The 15,736-nt window shown below is 48.3% G+C and overlaps 1 protein-coding gene across 3 annotated transcripts in view; it reads right to left on the reverse strand.

Annotated features, from left to right (window-relative positions):
- Nucleotides 1-15,697, reverse strand: part of eif4g3a (eukaryotic translation initiation factor 4 gamma, 3a) — a 47,300-nt gene extending 31,603 nt beyond the window's left edge. For all 3 annotated transcript variants that reach the window (XM_049023446.1, XM_049023445.1, XM_049023444.1), the window contains exons 1-3: nucleotides 14,628-15,697; nucleotides 2,785-2,863; nucleotides 628-738 (exon numbers count right to left, since the gene is read on the reverse strand). In XM_049023446.1, the coding sequence (XP_048879403.1) occupies nucleotides 628-738; nucleotides 2,785-2,863; nucleotides 14,628-14,791 (354 nt within the window). In that variant the 5' untranslated portion in view covers nucleotides 14,792-15,697. The remainder of the gene's footprint in view (nucleotides 1-627; nucleotides 739-2,784; nucleotides 2,864-14,627) is intronic.
- Nucleotides 15,698-15,736: the final 39 nt, after the last annotated feature.

The raw sequence follows: 15,736 nt of genomic DNA on the forward strand, positions 1-15,736 counted from the left end.
TTGAGCTAAGGAAACTAGCCTAGCTTTTACCGCAGGTGTGGTTACTCAGTCATGATTGGACCAAAATAGTCATGTGACACACGCAGCTGGTGAAATCGTTAAAGTTTACAAAATATACAGCTCGCCCTTACTTTAAACAGAATAACAATTTTGTGATTTATGTGTGTTATTTTGTAAACCTTTGTAACATTAGTAACATAAGGATTGTTCTGCAGGCTGCACCTGCAGTGGTGGTAGTGGGCTGGGGGGCGGAGACAACGAGTATCGCGGTTTCGTTACACAAATATTAAAAGCACACACTTCTGAACGGACATATACCCCCGGTACCCCCACATGCTCCTATTCAGGTTCTCCTCCTTCCCAGCATGCACTTCCATCTCTGTGGACTGAGCCTTTATGCACTTTTTTGGACCCAATAACTTTCAAGCGAAGCAGATAAGCAGAGAGAAATGAAAATGCATAGGAAACGTTTCCAGATTTTCTTTAAGAATCCTCTCAGGACTTTCCCCCTTACTGTGAGCTAACCCTGCCTCTACTTCTCCTTCATTAGTTCCTACGTGGAGACACACACAAAACGCTGAGGCACACACACACACACTTTCCTGACACTTGAGACGGGACCAATACTTGAGATAATCCTGGGGTGGAGGAGGCGTGGCCAGGTGCAGTGCCAGTAAGGTTATGGTGTCCCTTGGTGATGTCATGGGGGACGTACGGGGGCCCGGGGTGTCTCGGGACCTGGCAGACAAGGAGAGAAGCCTGTCAATTCAATGGAGGATGATCAAGAGGCCTCTGACTGACTGAATGATGCGGTGCCTTGACGCTCAGAGGGCTAAAACCCAGAGATCTGCCTCGATCAGACGCCTCACGTGCAGGATTTCGAGGCAGGTGGCGCACCCCTGTCATGCCAGGCTGGCCAATCACATCTCTTTTTCTGTGGGCAAACTGCATATCAGATCCAAGCGGCTGATGCACACACACAATTACGCAGACATGCTAATGGCTGAGATGAAGGCTTCCTGACGACACCTTTCCCTTCAGGTATGAGGAGCAGCGTAACCACAGCAATGAGCCGCAGATGGAGGGGTGACAAGCGCTGCCAGAAGACAAGAGGCGTATTTGGGGATTTATCTGAGTCGGGCTTTGGGCCAGCCCTCGTCTCACAGTGTATTGGGGGGGGGGGATGCAGGGAATAGATTTACGTAGTTCCTGAATGAAACTTAAGGCCACAAACTAATTATTTTCATCCTTGTGCCCACATGATCTGTCCAAGTCCAAACTCCAGGCTTTCCATGACTACTCAGAAGAACCAGATTGAAAGTTTGACCTGAAAGAGGTCAAGGGGGGGAAAATCCCCTGATTCACATGGGCGACCCCCCCTCCACAAACACCGACAGGCTGGTTGCAGATTTTAGCCCAAACCTCAAAGAAGTTATTGCTCAGGGTTTTCACACGGAGGTGGGGGTTGGGGGGGGACTGCGTATTGTCATTACACTGACACCAAAACATGAGAAAGAAACAAAGAAAGTACCCCCCCCCAACAGCTTCCTGTAACAACTTAGCAAGCTGTGTGGTGCTCTCCACAAGCACTTAATAAGCATACATTACCGTCATCTCAATATTTCAGTTTGTATTTTTAACTATAATACTTAAAAACATTTTTCATGCCTGGCTCTTTGGCTGCGGTTTGACGAAATGCAATAATTATAATGCTCTGCTTTGTTTTGGGAAACCATGCAGGTATAAATAGCGCAAGTACGTGATCCGTTTAGTCCAGATGAGAGGAGAGGATACAGCCAGCCAAAAATCAGCTGACACTCCCCAAACCAGCCAGGGCAATTCAGACCACACAGCATCCCATTCACCGCCTGGGCAAGACGGAGATGTGCTACACATGTCCAAATTGCGGCTTTCCTGCAGAAAACTCCATGCTGTAATCCCCAAGCACAGCGCTCTTCAGCATTCAGGGACAGGCTCTAGCTTGCTGCTTAACCAACGTTGCCTTTTTTGGACCCTGGGTCGCATTATGCGGAAATTCAGGTGTCAAACAGATGCTAATTAAAACGTTTCCTCTAGAAGCTGGGGAATCCCAAGGACCAGGGTTGGCCACCGGTGGGAACAGATGGGAACAGATGGGCTTTCTGGCGCCCAAGGTGCAAGCCGATCCGAACGGCGAGCCATGGGTCCTGCAGGGATTGCTTACTTTTCCATTCTACCTGCACGGTCTGTTCAATTAACGATTCCAACGGTACCATCAGGGATTTGGGGAAAGTATCACAACCAAGTACCTAACTAGAACTTACCTCTCCTGCTCTGGATGGTCAGCAGAACAATAAGAGATGCAGGTCAGGGGACTTGTATATTTTGCAGTGTTTATGTTTACAGAGAAATGCCTGCAACCATATTTTTGCTGAGATTCTGGTTGTTTAGAACCTGGCGTGGCTGAAACGAAAGCCTGTCTGGAAAGCAGGGAGGAGAACCAGCTTGAGGAGGCCAACTTGAGGAGGCCAGCTTGAGGAGGTACATGTGAACGTATAAGGTTGCTTCCGGGAAGGTTCCTACTGATGATTAACGAGAAGGTCTACGCCACCTTTTCATAGATAATCACCATGAAGGTGCTAGGTAGGTAGGCTGACCTCCTTGAGTATTACGAATCAGGAATCAGAGCTGTAGACCGCTGCATGCTGATTGGCTGACTCTAAAGCAGCATGAACTTGACTCCATCCGAGTGCCCTATGGACAAGCTCGACGCACCCCAGCTCTTAACCCTCGTCCACCACTCACACTGTAGACGGTGGCGACAGCGGACTGCGATGCGAAAATCCGGTCCTCCAGTGCAGGTGGCAGACGGGCAATCCTGGGACGGCAGGCGTTAAGGTGAAGAGGGCGGGGCTTGGATTTAACATGCGAAAACAGGAACTGACTGAAAGCGAGCAGCGACGAACGAGGGGCAATTGTAACCAGCAACACGGCGACATTGATTCGATTATCCCGACCGAAATATGAGGAAGCAAACATCCGAGGTTAACACAACAAGGCCGTGTGCCAACACCTACCAGGCGGTTCTCACCAGGCAACGCGGCGAGAGGGTGGCCAGCAGCCGTCCACGCAGAACGTTCCGCAGAACTTCCGGTGGGAAACGCGACATTATGCAAAACCAAGAACCATCTTCGCAGAGTGAGCTTCAGGCCCTCACATCCTAACACACAACATGAAGGCAGGGTGGGGCACAGGGGCACCCAAGATCATGTGGTTTTAGGGAAACAGAGACCCCCCCCAACTCCCCACACCTGCTCCACCTGGAAATCTGCCAACCTCCACCCAAACAAACAGGACTGGGACTTCAGAATCTCCAACCCAATCCAGACATTCTACTTACAGCAATGAGGATTTCTGAGCTGCTATGCAAAGTAAAAATGCAAATACTCTCTCCTGAAATCACCAGGCAGTATATCAATCAACAGAAAAGTGAGGGGGGAGAGTGTGTGTTTGAGGCTCTTTGAGGTGAGTGTGCACGAGCAGAGACGTTCCTCCAGTGCTGTAGGCACACAAGGACATGCGAGTCCGAACCAGCCATCCGGCCAGGTAGGCCCAGCCAGGGGAGATAAAACATGTGCTTTCAGCAACCCTGGGTGGTCACCGGGCCCCCCAAGCAGCCTGAAGGTTTATGAGTATTCGTTGCACACGGACAGCACTAAGTTCAGTTCATTGGTTAAATAAAAAAAAAACTTCATCCACAAAGGCCACAAACATAATCAGGTGCCACATAAGCCCACCGACAACAGCAACAGCCTGGTCTTACTCCACCACCACCGGTACTCAATCTCGGGCTCTCGTGGGGCCCCATGTAAGTCACTCACATGACACAACGACACAGCAGAAGCCCTCTATTAATCCAATCACATGACAGTAAGCAGGGAACGCAACAATCTACTGTACTTCAGTCACATGACAGAGTTGTCTGGAGTCAACATCTAATCGTCTAATTGTGTAGTCAGTCCCAGAGCGACAAGGACCAAGAGATCGTGTTGCTTCATATCCTCCCACTTCAGATTCATTTCTCACTGTGGTCTAAGCACAGATAAAACAAGGGCAGAGATGCCATTGCCGGGGTCAGCAGCAAGCAGTTAAGTAATAATGAAGTAATGAGGCTTTTGATTAGCCAAGATAAGATACGTTAGAGCTGACAAATGAAATTTGCAACATGCTGCAGGGAGAAGCATATCTGAAGCTGCACAAAACCCGGCAGGGTGGAGGGTCCTGTATGACAACCTTAGTCCTCCATCATTGTCTTAAGACACTTATGGTTTGTGGGGGGAGATAATCTGCTTGCCACGATCCTCCTTCCAGGTTTTACATCACAGTGTCCCAAACGAGACAACCATGCTATTTGTATGCAGTCTCTCTCATGACATAAAACGATTTCATAGCCATCTGAGGATCAGCCCCAGCACTGATTTGGCATGGGGGGGGGGTTTAAAGTGTGCAATAAAAAGTAGAAGGTTAAGACGACCGGTTTCAGCTCCAGATATACGCACAAGATTGCGTACATTTTTCATGAGACTTAAATTAACTTAAACTTCCCTCAAACACACTCCAAAGCCACGTGGCATGAATTTTCAGCTGGCAACATACAACTGAAATTTGAAAGTGCCGCAGGGCCTGGGGGTAGGAAGGGCACTGGCAGCTGAAAATACTGGAAACACTGGAAAATACAAAAACAGTGACTTTGAATTCCTGCTCACCAGTCACCCCTACATACAGGTGTAACTGGAACAGTGCCGGTACAAAATGCGTGGGAGGGGGGTGGGGTGCCCTAAGCAAAGCTAAGCAAGAAAGTCGTTTAAAATGCTAATCACCCCTATGCTGTGGGGGTGCACAGGGAAGGAAGGTACATAAAGGCACTGAGACTGGAGCAGGTGCAGGTCCCCTCACCACCAAAAAGAGGGATTCTGCCAGCGCCGTGGGCGAAGAATTGGCTAAGCTCTGTGGCTAAGGGGGGAGGCGGGGCTCTGTGGGGGGGAGGTGGGGGCCCCAAGGTGCTGGCCTTACATGGCCTCATTGTTAACGAATGGTGGGAAGAGCCCCCCCGGCCGCCAACGCCTCCCCCACGCATGCCGAGCGGTGCTGCTTTTGTGTGCAGAACGCCACTGGTGCCCATATGGGCTGCCTGTCTCCCTGGCAACCAGGAGCAAAGACACACACAGAAAAAGGAACACCCCCCCCCCACCACCACCCTAGGAATTCCATCCGCAGGGAGATGGGCCACGAAAGTTATGGAAGATGCTTTGGAACAAAGGTGGGGAAGGTAAAGTCCTCTTTGCGGGCCTCTCAACAAGCATTAACGCCTGCAGGTAAGGACATGAAGACGACCCCAAAAACGGCAACCCAAACACGGTGAGGAAGCGACACTCGCAGAACACTCGCAGAACACTCGCAGAACACTCGCAGAACACTCACAGAACACTCAGGCTATCGCCTGCGAGGTCGTTGTTTCCACAGAGAAGACCGTCAAACCATGTGACCTTTTGGGTTGTTTCACACTCAGCAGCTGCAGTGACCGCATACTGAATGATAAACCCTTTACAGCGCCGTTAGGAAACCCCGTCTTCGACATCTGCTACGTCACTTATACCACACTGGCACACGAGGACACCGGGGGGACGACCTGGACAATTAAGGGACACCGGTTCACCTGCTGTAACAGCTCCACCCACGTAAATCTGTGGACCGTGAGAAGAAAGTACAGTATGAGGAATAATCCAAGGTGACCAAGGGGAGAAACATCCAAACTCCACACACACAGAACAGGCTACAGCCTCGCAGGTCTGGGTAGCTGTACACACACCCCCAGCCTTTTTAAAAAGGGACCGCAGAAGACAAACACCATTTCAACATCTTGTGAAATACTGAGCTCTGGCCAGGTGCAAAAATACTGCTTTTCCGAGAGGAAGTTTTATCAAGAAAACTGCCTGAGGCGAGTATGGTAAGGACACCCAGACTGGGGCCGGGCACTCCCACCGGTGCCCCCCCCCCCTAAAAACATGTTGCCACGCAAATTCCAACCTACTGACTGCTTTTCTAGGTATCAGAAGGACAATGGTCAGTAAAAATCTAATCTAAAACTGGACCAGGTCCCAGGTTTGATCCAAAGAGTAACTTACTTATACGCAAAGCTATTTCTTTTTCTAAGCCACTTAAAGTACATCCACAATCTAATTATTAATATATAAACATATTTCATTTAGTTTATATATGTATATGAACCATTACATTTAACCCAAATTGTTAATATTATAAGCCTTATGGCAGTCCATTCTTAAGCACGAGTTCTCTCTAAGCCAGCGACTACCAGTATTGCAGACTGAGCCTGTGTCCTTGGCCTGAGGTCTGCATGTAAAAATAAGTATTCGAGAACATTCTGACTCATTTTGCTGAATATACCAATTCCAAACATGACATTTTACAATTTGAAAGCTTAGATTCAACTCATTTCAGCTGTATTTAAGCTGGGGGTCAGGGTCGCGTCTGACTAGTTGAATATTTTTCTTCGCCCTCGAGATTGTTAGTATTTGCCTCTGAAAAGGCATAAAATATTATTCAAGGCAATAAAGACTAGACCAATCAATCAGTATGTTAAATGTCAGTTGGCCGTTCAGCTACTTAACTTCAAGTTATTCAGTATTATTTAAGTTTCAGACTTTCAGAAGAAACAACAGCCAAAGCTTTTCAGTATTCTCTTGCATACAGAAAATCAATCAACATTCCTACTCTCCCTAATTGACTATATCATTGCTGTCCAATGAAAAAACATGCACCTCCAAAAATCCATTATTTCAGAAGCGTGAAAAAATTGATTTTCTCAGAAACTACTTTACAAGATAAACCTAAAGCAACGTAATGAGACCATCCTTTGCACCACAAGTAGAAACTGCAGTGTCTCTTCCTCAGTGTCAAGAAGACCGAGGAGATGCTAAATCGACTTCAGGAGGGCTCACTTCAACACCATCCTCGGCTGATCACTGATGGCGGGTGCCGAGGAGAGGGTCAGCAAAACTAATTTCTTGGGGGTGTCCTCAACAGAAGACCTGACCTAAACCATTAACACAAACATCAAGAAGACCCAGCAACGACTCCACTCCCTCTGAAGACTAGCGAGAGCAAGTCTCTCGGGCTGTCACTATTAGTCATATTAATAATCGACTAATCAACTGATTACGATTAATTGATGATTAATCGAGAAATAACTCGTATATAAATATATACAAATATTAAATATCATATTCATACATTATTTGTATATTGCAACTTCCGCAAGGCAGAAACCAAGCCTGGATAGGGAAGCCAACCCATCGGAGGATGCAGTCATTAATTCGCACATAGTTAATTTAGGCACTCCGATTGTTTAGGACTGTTGGAGGACACCAGACGACCTGGTGTAAACCTACGCACACACAGGAAGGACAGGCAAACTTTACACATACGATGCGCTTCCCAGTGTGCGACCATGTCACCTTCAGTGACATTACGCACGTGTGTCACACTGGAAGGACAGTCAGCTGAATTAAGACCATCGATAAAACCGCAGCTGCCTAGGGCACCAACATTTGAGGGGGCCTCGGATGAGAGCGGGGGGGGGGGGGGGGGGTTCGATGGTGATGCCCACCTAGGGCACCAGCACTATAGATCAAGTTTGGCTAAAACATTTTTACATTATAATGACACAGTGCACATTGCTTTGCAATTTTACTGCTGGTTACTTTTCAGTTTTCTGTAGTGTATGTTTGTTTTATTTAATTTTTTTTTTAATCAGCCTAAATTTATCTCCACTGTATTTGCAAGACCGCTGCATGAGCTCTGTGAGTCAATAGCAATCATTCTCAGCCTGGTTGGTTGACTCACTCTTAGGCAGTGTGGTGTGTTTATAAGAAATTTCGCAAAATGAGTGAGGAGGAGAAAAGCAAACAATAACTGGTCACCAAAAGACATTCATCTTCCGCTGTATGGAAATATTTGGGATTTCAGAGACGTTATTGAGCAAAAGCAAGTGATTTGTTGGCACTGCTTTCAGTCTGTTGGCACAATTCACAGCAACATCACCAGATTATTTGATAGACTACTGGTAGATAACAAGAAGTTTGATTTGGCTACAGTTAATTTTAGGTAACTCAACTCCTTTTATTTGTTTTATGTTGTAATATTTATCCCAAAACTTTGAAATACATAGTGGCCAGCAGTGTTGGCTCACGCCTCTGGGACCAGGGTTCATGTCTCCACCATGGCTGCATGTGTGTGGATTTCGCATCTTCTCCCAGTCGTCATGGGATTTTCCTTTGGGTACAATGGTCTACCCCCTTAGCCCAGAACCAAGCTAAGGTTAACTGAAGTTCCCAAATCGCCCATAAGTGTGTGTGAGTGCGATCCTGAGTTATTCCCTGCCTTGCACTTGTAGGCTCCAGACCCCCCCACAACCCTAAGTAAGACAAGTAGCAACAGAAAATAGAAAATTTTAAATATCATTAACATTATATGTTTATGTGATGTAGCTAAGTTACACATCTAGCCTTCATTTTAGCAGCAATTATCTTGAGATAGAAAAGAAGAACTTAAATCAAGCAAAATAAACGCAAAGTAACGACAAAAACTGGCTAGTCTACTCCAAGAGGCTGAGGGCCACATAGTTCGACATCGATATCTCTGGCTATTGCATTAATGGGTATGTCCTTCAAACCTGAAGGTCTTCTAAACGTCTGCATTTTCTTTCACTTTTAAAGTGAAGTGCTTCTACACAACTGCAGCTTTACGAGAAGCCTCATCCATACGATCTGCCTTCTTCCCGCCCAAGGGCATAACTTTGTGTCAAGCATTGGGAGAGGGTTGAGGTCTCCACCTGCTTAAGGGGGTCTGGGGATGTATTGGCCGGTTTTGATTATTGGGGGAGTTACACCCCCCTCCATAATTTATGCCCATGCTTCCGCCATATTGCAGAATAATCAAGACTGCTAATTTTAATCGATGCTTGTTAAAAGTTTGAGTAATCGTGACAGTTCTACTAGTTCCCCCTCCTCAGCTCTCACCACCTTCCACTGGGCCACCACTGAAGGTAAACTGACTTACTGCATCACTTCCTGGTTCAGTAACTCTAAAGTGGCTGAACAGCACCATTTTATCAGTACAGTGAAGATCACTGGTGCCCCTCTCGCTATCTGCTGGAGATTTACCACCAACGCTGTGCTCACAGCGCCTCCAGCAGTACCAAGAACCCCCCCCCATCCCTCACACATGGCTGCTTTCTCTCCTGCCATCTGGAAAGAGGTACAGGAGCATCCAAACCAGGACCACCAAGCTGCTAAACACGTCTTCCCCCAGGCTGTTACACTGCTGACTGCGTAGTACCACCTCGCAAACACACACACCCCCCCCATGTCCACCTCGCAAACACACACACCCCCCCCACATCCACCTCGCAAACACACACACCCCCCCCACGTCCACCTCGCAAACACACACATCCCCCCCACGTCCACCTCGCAAACACACACATCCCCCCCACGTCCACCTCGCAAACACACACATCCCCCCCACGTCCACCTCGCAAACACACACATCCCCCCCACATCCACCTCGCAAACACACACATCCCCCCCACATCCACCTCGCAAACACACACATCCCCCCCACATCCACCTCGCAAACACACACATCCCCCCACATCCACCTCGCAAACACACACATCCCCCCCACATCCACCTCGCAAACACACACATCCCCCCACATCCACCTCGCAAACACACACATCCCCCCCACATCCACCTCGCAAACACACACATCCCCCCCACATCCACCTCACAAACACACACATCCCCCCACATCCACCTCACAAACACACACATCCCCCCCACATCCACCTCGCAAACACACACATCCCCCCCACATCCACCTCGCAAACACACACATCCCCCCACGTCCACCTCGCAAACACACACATCCCCCCCACGTCCACCTCGCAAACACACACATCCCCCCCACATCCACCTCGCAAACACACACATCCCCCCCACGTCCACCTCGCAAACACACACATCCCCCCCACGTCCACCTCGCAAACACACACATCCCCCCCACGCCCACCTCGCAAACACACACATCCCCCCCACATCCACCTCACAAACACACACATCCCCCCACATCCACCTCACAAACACACACATCCCCCCACATCCACCTCGCAAACACACACATCCCCCCACATCCACCTCGCAAACACACACATCCCCCCCATGTCCACCTCGCAAACACACACATCCCCCCCACATCCACCTCGCAAACACACACATCCCCCCCACGCCCACCTCGCAAACACACACATCCCCCCACATCCCTTCAAGCTGATGACTATCCTTTTTGAATACATTTATTCAACTTTTTATATTTTGTTAATATCTTTTATACCCTTCTTGTTCATGTGATACTTGACGGCACTGATCAGTTTGGGAGGAATGGGATTTAACTTTTTAATGTGTGCAAATACGCTAAAAATGACAGTAAAGGAAATATGATCTTAGGAATGCAGACCTATGCAACTATGCAACTGACGCTTTCGCTGTTATAAAGACCTTCATCAGCTATGCTCCGTCTTCCTTCCGCCATATTACCAGGTAATTGATTATGTGGTTTTCTTATCATGCTTTCCAGTGGTGGATGGTTAGTTCAAACCTTGTTTCCCTGTTCACTATATTCCAAGAACTTGGTAGATTATAGACAGCTAGTCTGAATGTTTTGACATAATCAGTGCCCTACCATACAGTACATTTACCATCACACAGAGCTCTTCTAATGAGACAGATAGATGATTCAATAAAACTTCTTTTCATTGGTCAATTAGAGGTCAAATGCTATCCATAGACAATGAAGAACAGGTGCATTCCATCTAGGGCTGGGCGATACCATATCGATATTACACTCACTTGGTACACGTGCAGACCAGCCATGGGTATGTAAATGACTCGATTTGCAACAAGTTGGCACATCTAGTCACCAGACACAGAGGATGCCTCGTAGATGCAGTATAAGAGCATTACCTTGACGGAGTTTGATAGGGGTCGTATTGTGGATTTGCATGAGGCTGGATGGTCGTATCGTGCAATTGCCGGGCATGTGGGGCATGCAGATGTTAGTTGCCCGATGTTAGAACCAATGGGCATGTGAAGGCACCCACACACGGTTCTGGGCGCCCAAGACAGACCACACCAAGAGAGAATCGTCGTATTGTGCATCAAGCATTACAGAACCTCATGGCATCTGCGCCTGCCATTGAGACACAGGTATTGGGCACTTTACAACACCCTGTGCCATCCCGCACCGTGTCTCGATGACTCACATCAGCCGGACTACAGGTTCACCATCCCATGCATAAGGCTGCCGTTAACACCAGCGCAGAGATGGCTACATTTGGAGTGGTGTCCTAACTGGGAGGCATGGACTGATGAGGAGTGGAGTAGTATCATGTTCGGTGATGAATCTTGGTTCTGAATTACCACAGATGACCGTCATGTGCACGTTGGGGCGGCGCCGAGGGAGGAGGACCAATCCTGCCAATGTTGTGGAGAGACACCAGCGTTACTCCTGGCATCATGTGGGCGTATGATTTCAGGTCATCTCTGGTAGTGATTTGGGGTCCCTGCCAGCACAGCGCTACGTCAGTAACATCCTGCATCCACATGTCTTACCCCTCCTGAGACAGCACCCTATTACAGTCATTCAACAAAACAACGCCCATCTATGGATTGCCTGTGTCATGTTGAGGTCCTCCCATGGCCAGCCAGATCCACTGATCTTTCCCCAATCGAACATGTGGGATCAGCTCAGACGTCAACTCAGACCCAGTGCCAGTCTGCAGGATCTCGATGCCCAGTTACAAGAACTATGGGCCGACTTGCTGCAGGAGAGGATACAACGGCTGTACGTGTATCCAGGCCCAGGGGATTCCACACCCTACTGACATGGGACCAGCAGTGTGCTCATACTGCCAACAGTTCTCTGTGTGATCTAACATTATAATCATTGTGATACAGTCACATGACCTTTCGCCACGTGCATATTCGTTTAAATTTCCACCACTCCGTCTGGATGCTTCACTTTTTTTTTTGTCATTGAGTGTATATCGCACATGTGCGATAATCACACAGGCTTCCGATAATGGGTGAAACATTTGGTGCCTGTCAATGATACCGAAAAGCTGGCGTCCGGCAAATGTTTCGCCCCTCATCTGAGGCCCTGGTGATAATTGTGCATGTGTGATACATCATCGAAATGATATTGCCCAGCCCTAATACCAACTCCAGCAAAAAGTCACAATCGTCAAAAAAAACATACATGGTTTTCATCGGACAGCAATGCACTAAGACTGCAGAGCCAGACGGCAGTGAAAGTGGCCACTGATTCAGACAGGCCCCAAAAAAATGAGGCCTCATGGTTGTATAACAAGAGTTTCGGGATTAATTGGGTCTGTATCTGTTCAGAAGTCCTACCTGGGGCCATATATGTCAAAGCACTAACTAAAACACGCCTGACAAATCCCACTAGGACTAATGCATGAGCAAGTACAATCTATATGCCTCGTGCTCACTTAAATGAAATCTTCTCAACCTCTTCTTCCCCCACCATAAGCCAAGCCCAGTCCACAATTCAGTTCCGCACCATCCCCACCTGCCCACCTATGCCATAAAATCAAGGGCGTAGACACTAGCCAACTCAACACAAAATTCAGACTTTCTCGGGAAACCCAAGGACTAAGCCAAGAACTCAAAAGATCCAAAAGGGCATCTACTCCAACAGAGACCGTGTGAAGCTCTGCATAGTTGCTTCAGAGGCAGCACATTTCCACTGTACTGAACTTGCCAACCTTAATTAGAAAAGGACACATTTGCTGCAGTCAGTTCAAACCTATTAAGGTCAGTAAGTGGCCAACATAACTTTACAAGTGACGAGCCCCCTACTCTGGCCTTTACTTTAATGTTCCGTCTACCATGGACCAACCCTTCAGGAAATGGAAGATAATGTAACAATTACCAACAATGTAAATTTCTAAAGTCACCTGAAAAGATCATCACAGGATCGGATGACAGGAAACCTCTTAGTTTCCCGTCACCTTAGTGCAATAATATAATAGAAAAACATACCAAAAATATGCTTCCACAAACAATAACTGAACTACAGGTTCACAAACCGAGGTACTGCAACACTATGAGAAATAACTACAGATAGTTACCCCATTGCAAATCAAGTTACACCTGAATATTGGTATCAACAAATCACAGTTCCTCTTTGGTGAATCCTTCCCATACTGGTAGACAAAATACAAACTGAAAGAGGTTGGAAAAAATCTTGGTGGGTTGTCAACTGTTACCCACCGAACCAGTCAATATAATCTGAAGTGCTGGGTGAAACTCGGGGCCGGTAATTCCTATAGGCAACGTAGACGGACACCTAGGGCACCACCGTGCGAGGGGGCGCCGATTGGCCAGTCAATTCCCCTTTGCCTCAAATGGGAGCGCCGGCGGCAATGCTCGCCTAGAGCGCCACACCGGCTAGGACCGATACTGGAGAAACTGCTCTCAGAATAAGAGTAATAGTATCCCCTCTTCGGGGGGGGGGGGCAACACGCCACGGCTTTGGATCAGCAGAGGGGCGCATCGCCGGTGCAAAACGCAGAAAGCGGCTGCAATAGCTGTCCGTCTGCGGGGGCGTCGGTACTGCGCTGGGCGGGCAGCGGCACGCCTGAAGCGGCTCCATGCACAATATTATTATTATTATTATTATTATTATTATTAATAATAATAATATATGCTCGTCTGGTTCACATAGCTCTCTTTAAGCTTACATACTGGCATATAGCGTAACCAGGGCTAACCTGACACCGTGTTTAAAAGAAACGTACCTCCCATTTTTAAACCCATACATTACATTTAACACATATTCACGAACATGGCAAAGATGGCAATTCGGGAATCAGTTTTACCCATCAAGTAGCAGTAAATTAAGCCCGCCCCTCCCCGCCGAAAAATGGTTATATGACACAGTGTGGAGACGGAAAATAAGGCTCAGAACTTTTTCATTTGATACATCTCCAGTTTTAGTTTATTGGTATCTTAATTAGCGAACACCGGTTCTGATCGTTGATTAATACTGCATGCAGGCTATTTTGCAGTTGCATAATGTAAGTTCCCTCCACTGAATACCAAAGGATCCCTCAATAAGGTGGCGACGATGGGAAGAGAAACTTAAGTCACACTCACCGAAACCCAAAGCCCCCGCATATATCAGCCCTGCGCCTCCTTTTAAATGCCTCCCCCAGCACCGACAAGGAGAGCTGTCAAGTTTGGCTAAAATGAACCAACCGCCCCCACTCATTCCACCTCCCGGTTAGCGCACCACGCACAAGTTACCCACTTACACACGCCTTACTCAGGGCTCTATTACCAACCAACATCGCATCCACCTCCAACCCACGTGTGTGCGTATTTTCCACCCCCCCAACCCCAACCCACCCCCGCCCCCCCAAGGCATCCTCTATCCCCGTGGACCAAACCGGCATGGGTGCAAAATCATCAGTATTGAAAGGATACTGCTGCGGCGGTGCGGCGGGTGGCTGAGGAGCGGCCGGGGCTCCTGGCGGCAGAGACACGGAGGTCAGGGCGGCTCGCAGCTGCCCCACCGGAGACGGGCCGGCTCCCGGTCCACTTACTGCGGCGGCGGATTTCGGTGCCGCTTTCTGCGGCGGCAAACTCATTGCAAAAAATTAACAAAAGGGGGTAAAAGTCTAATAAATACCAATCTATCTAGAGTTGTATCTACAGATTGCGGTTTGCCGGTATTTATGCATAAAAGCACAGTGGCGGTTTGCTCCCGGAGGCGGCCTTTAATCCCTGCAATGAAAGCCTTTTTTTTAATGGAAAGTCGCTTAATATCGGTGTTGCATCTGCATGGGGACGGTGGCGGGGGGGTCGTCTTCCCCCTCTCTGTCCGGATCTCCGCGGACCCGGATCGGTGCTGCTCCCAGAAGGTCTGTTGCTGGCGTCTCCTTCTTGAGCTGCGTAATACTTATTCTCGGCCAGCGGTAGAATTTAAAGTCATTTTGCGCCGAGGTCGGACGCTCCGCTTAACATGGCGCTGCGACCGCCTCCAGCAGTCCGGCAGGACGGACGATTCGGAAAACGTCGGCTTTTTCCGGAAGTATTCGACAGATCTCCACCGAAAAGCAGTGACGTCGAGTCGGGCATGTCCGGCCTCAATCGACAGCACGTATTACCAACTCTTTTTTCTTATAACGATTGTGTTGCACCCCAGCTTTACCCTGCACTGTCTGCTACGGGCTCCAGACTAGACCACCCTGGTTGCTAACGGGAGCTTTTGGGAAACGCGGCCCTGGTTATATTTAATGGGTGGATAGAATGGGTGGCATGGTGTCTCACACCTCCAAGACTGAGTGTTCAAATCCCACCTCCATTCTGTGTGTGACTAATCGGCATCTCTAAATTGTGCGTGTGCTCTGCAGTGGACTGGCATCCTGTCAAAGTGAAAGGCATTGACCAGGGTACGCGGTTAAAAGATGGATGCATTGCGTTCAGGTGACCTACCAGGCAGCTGTTTCTAACGCAGCAGCGACATCTAGCGGCAAAATTCCAGACTGGGCGGTATCTTTTACACGTGAATAACGTTTTGACCCGAATGAACG

This window comes from Brienomyrus brachyistius, chromosome 8, assembly GCF_023856365.1.
Source record: "Brienomyrus brachyistius isolate T26 chromosome 8, BBRACH_0.4, whole genome shotgun sequence".
NCBI classification, from domain to species: Eukaryota; Metazoa; Chordata; class Actinopteri; order Osteoglossiformes; family Mormyridae; genus Brienomyrus; species Brienomyrus brachyistius.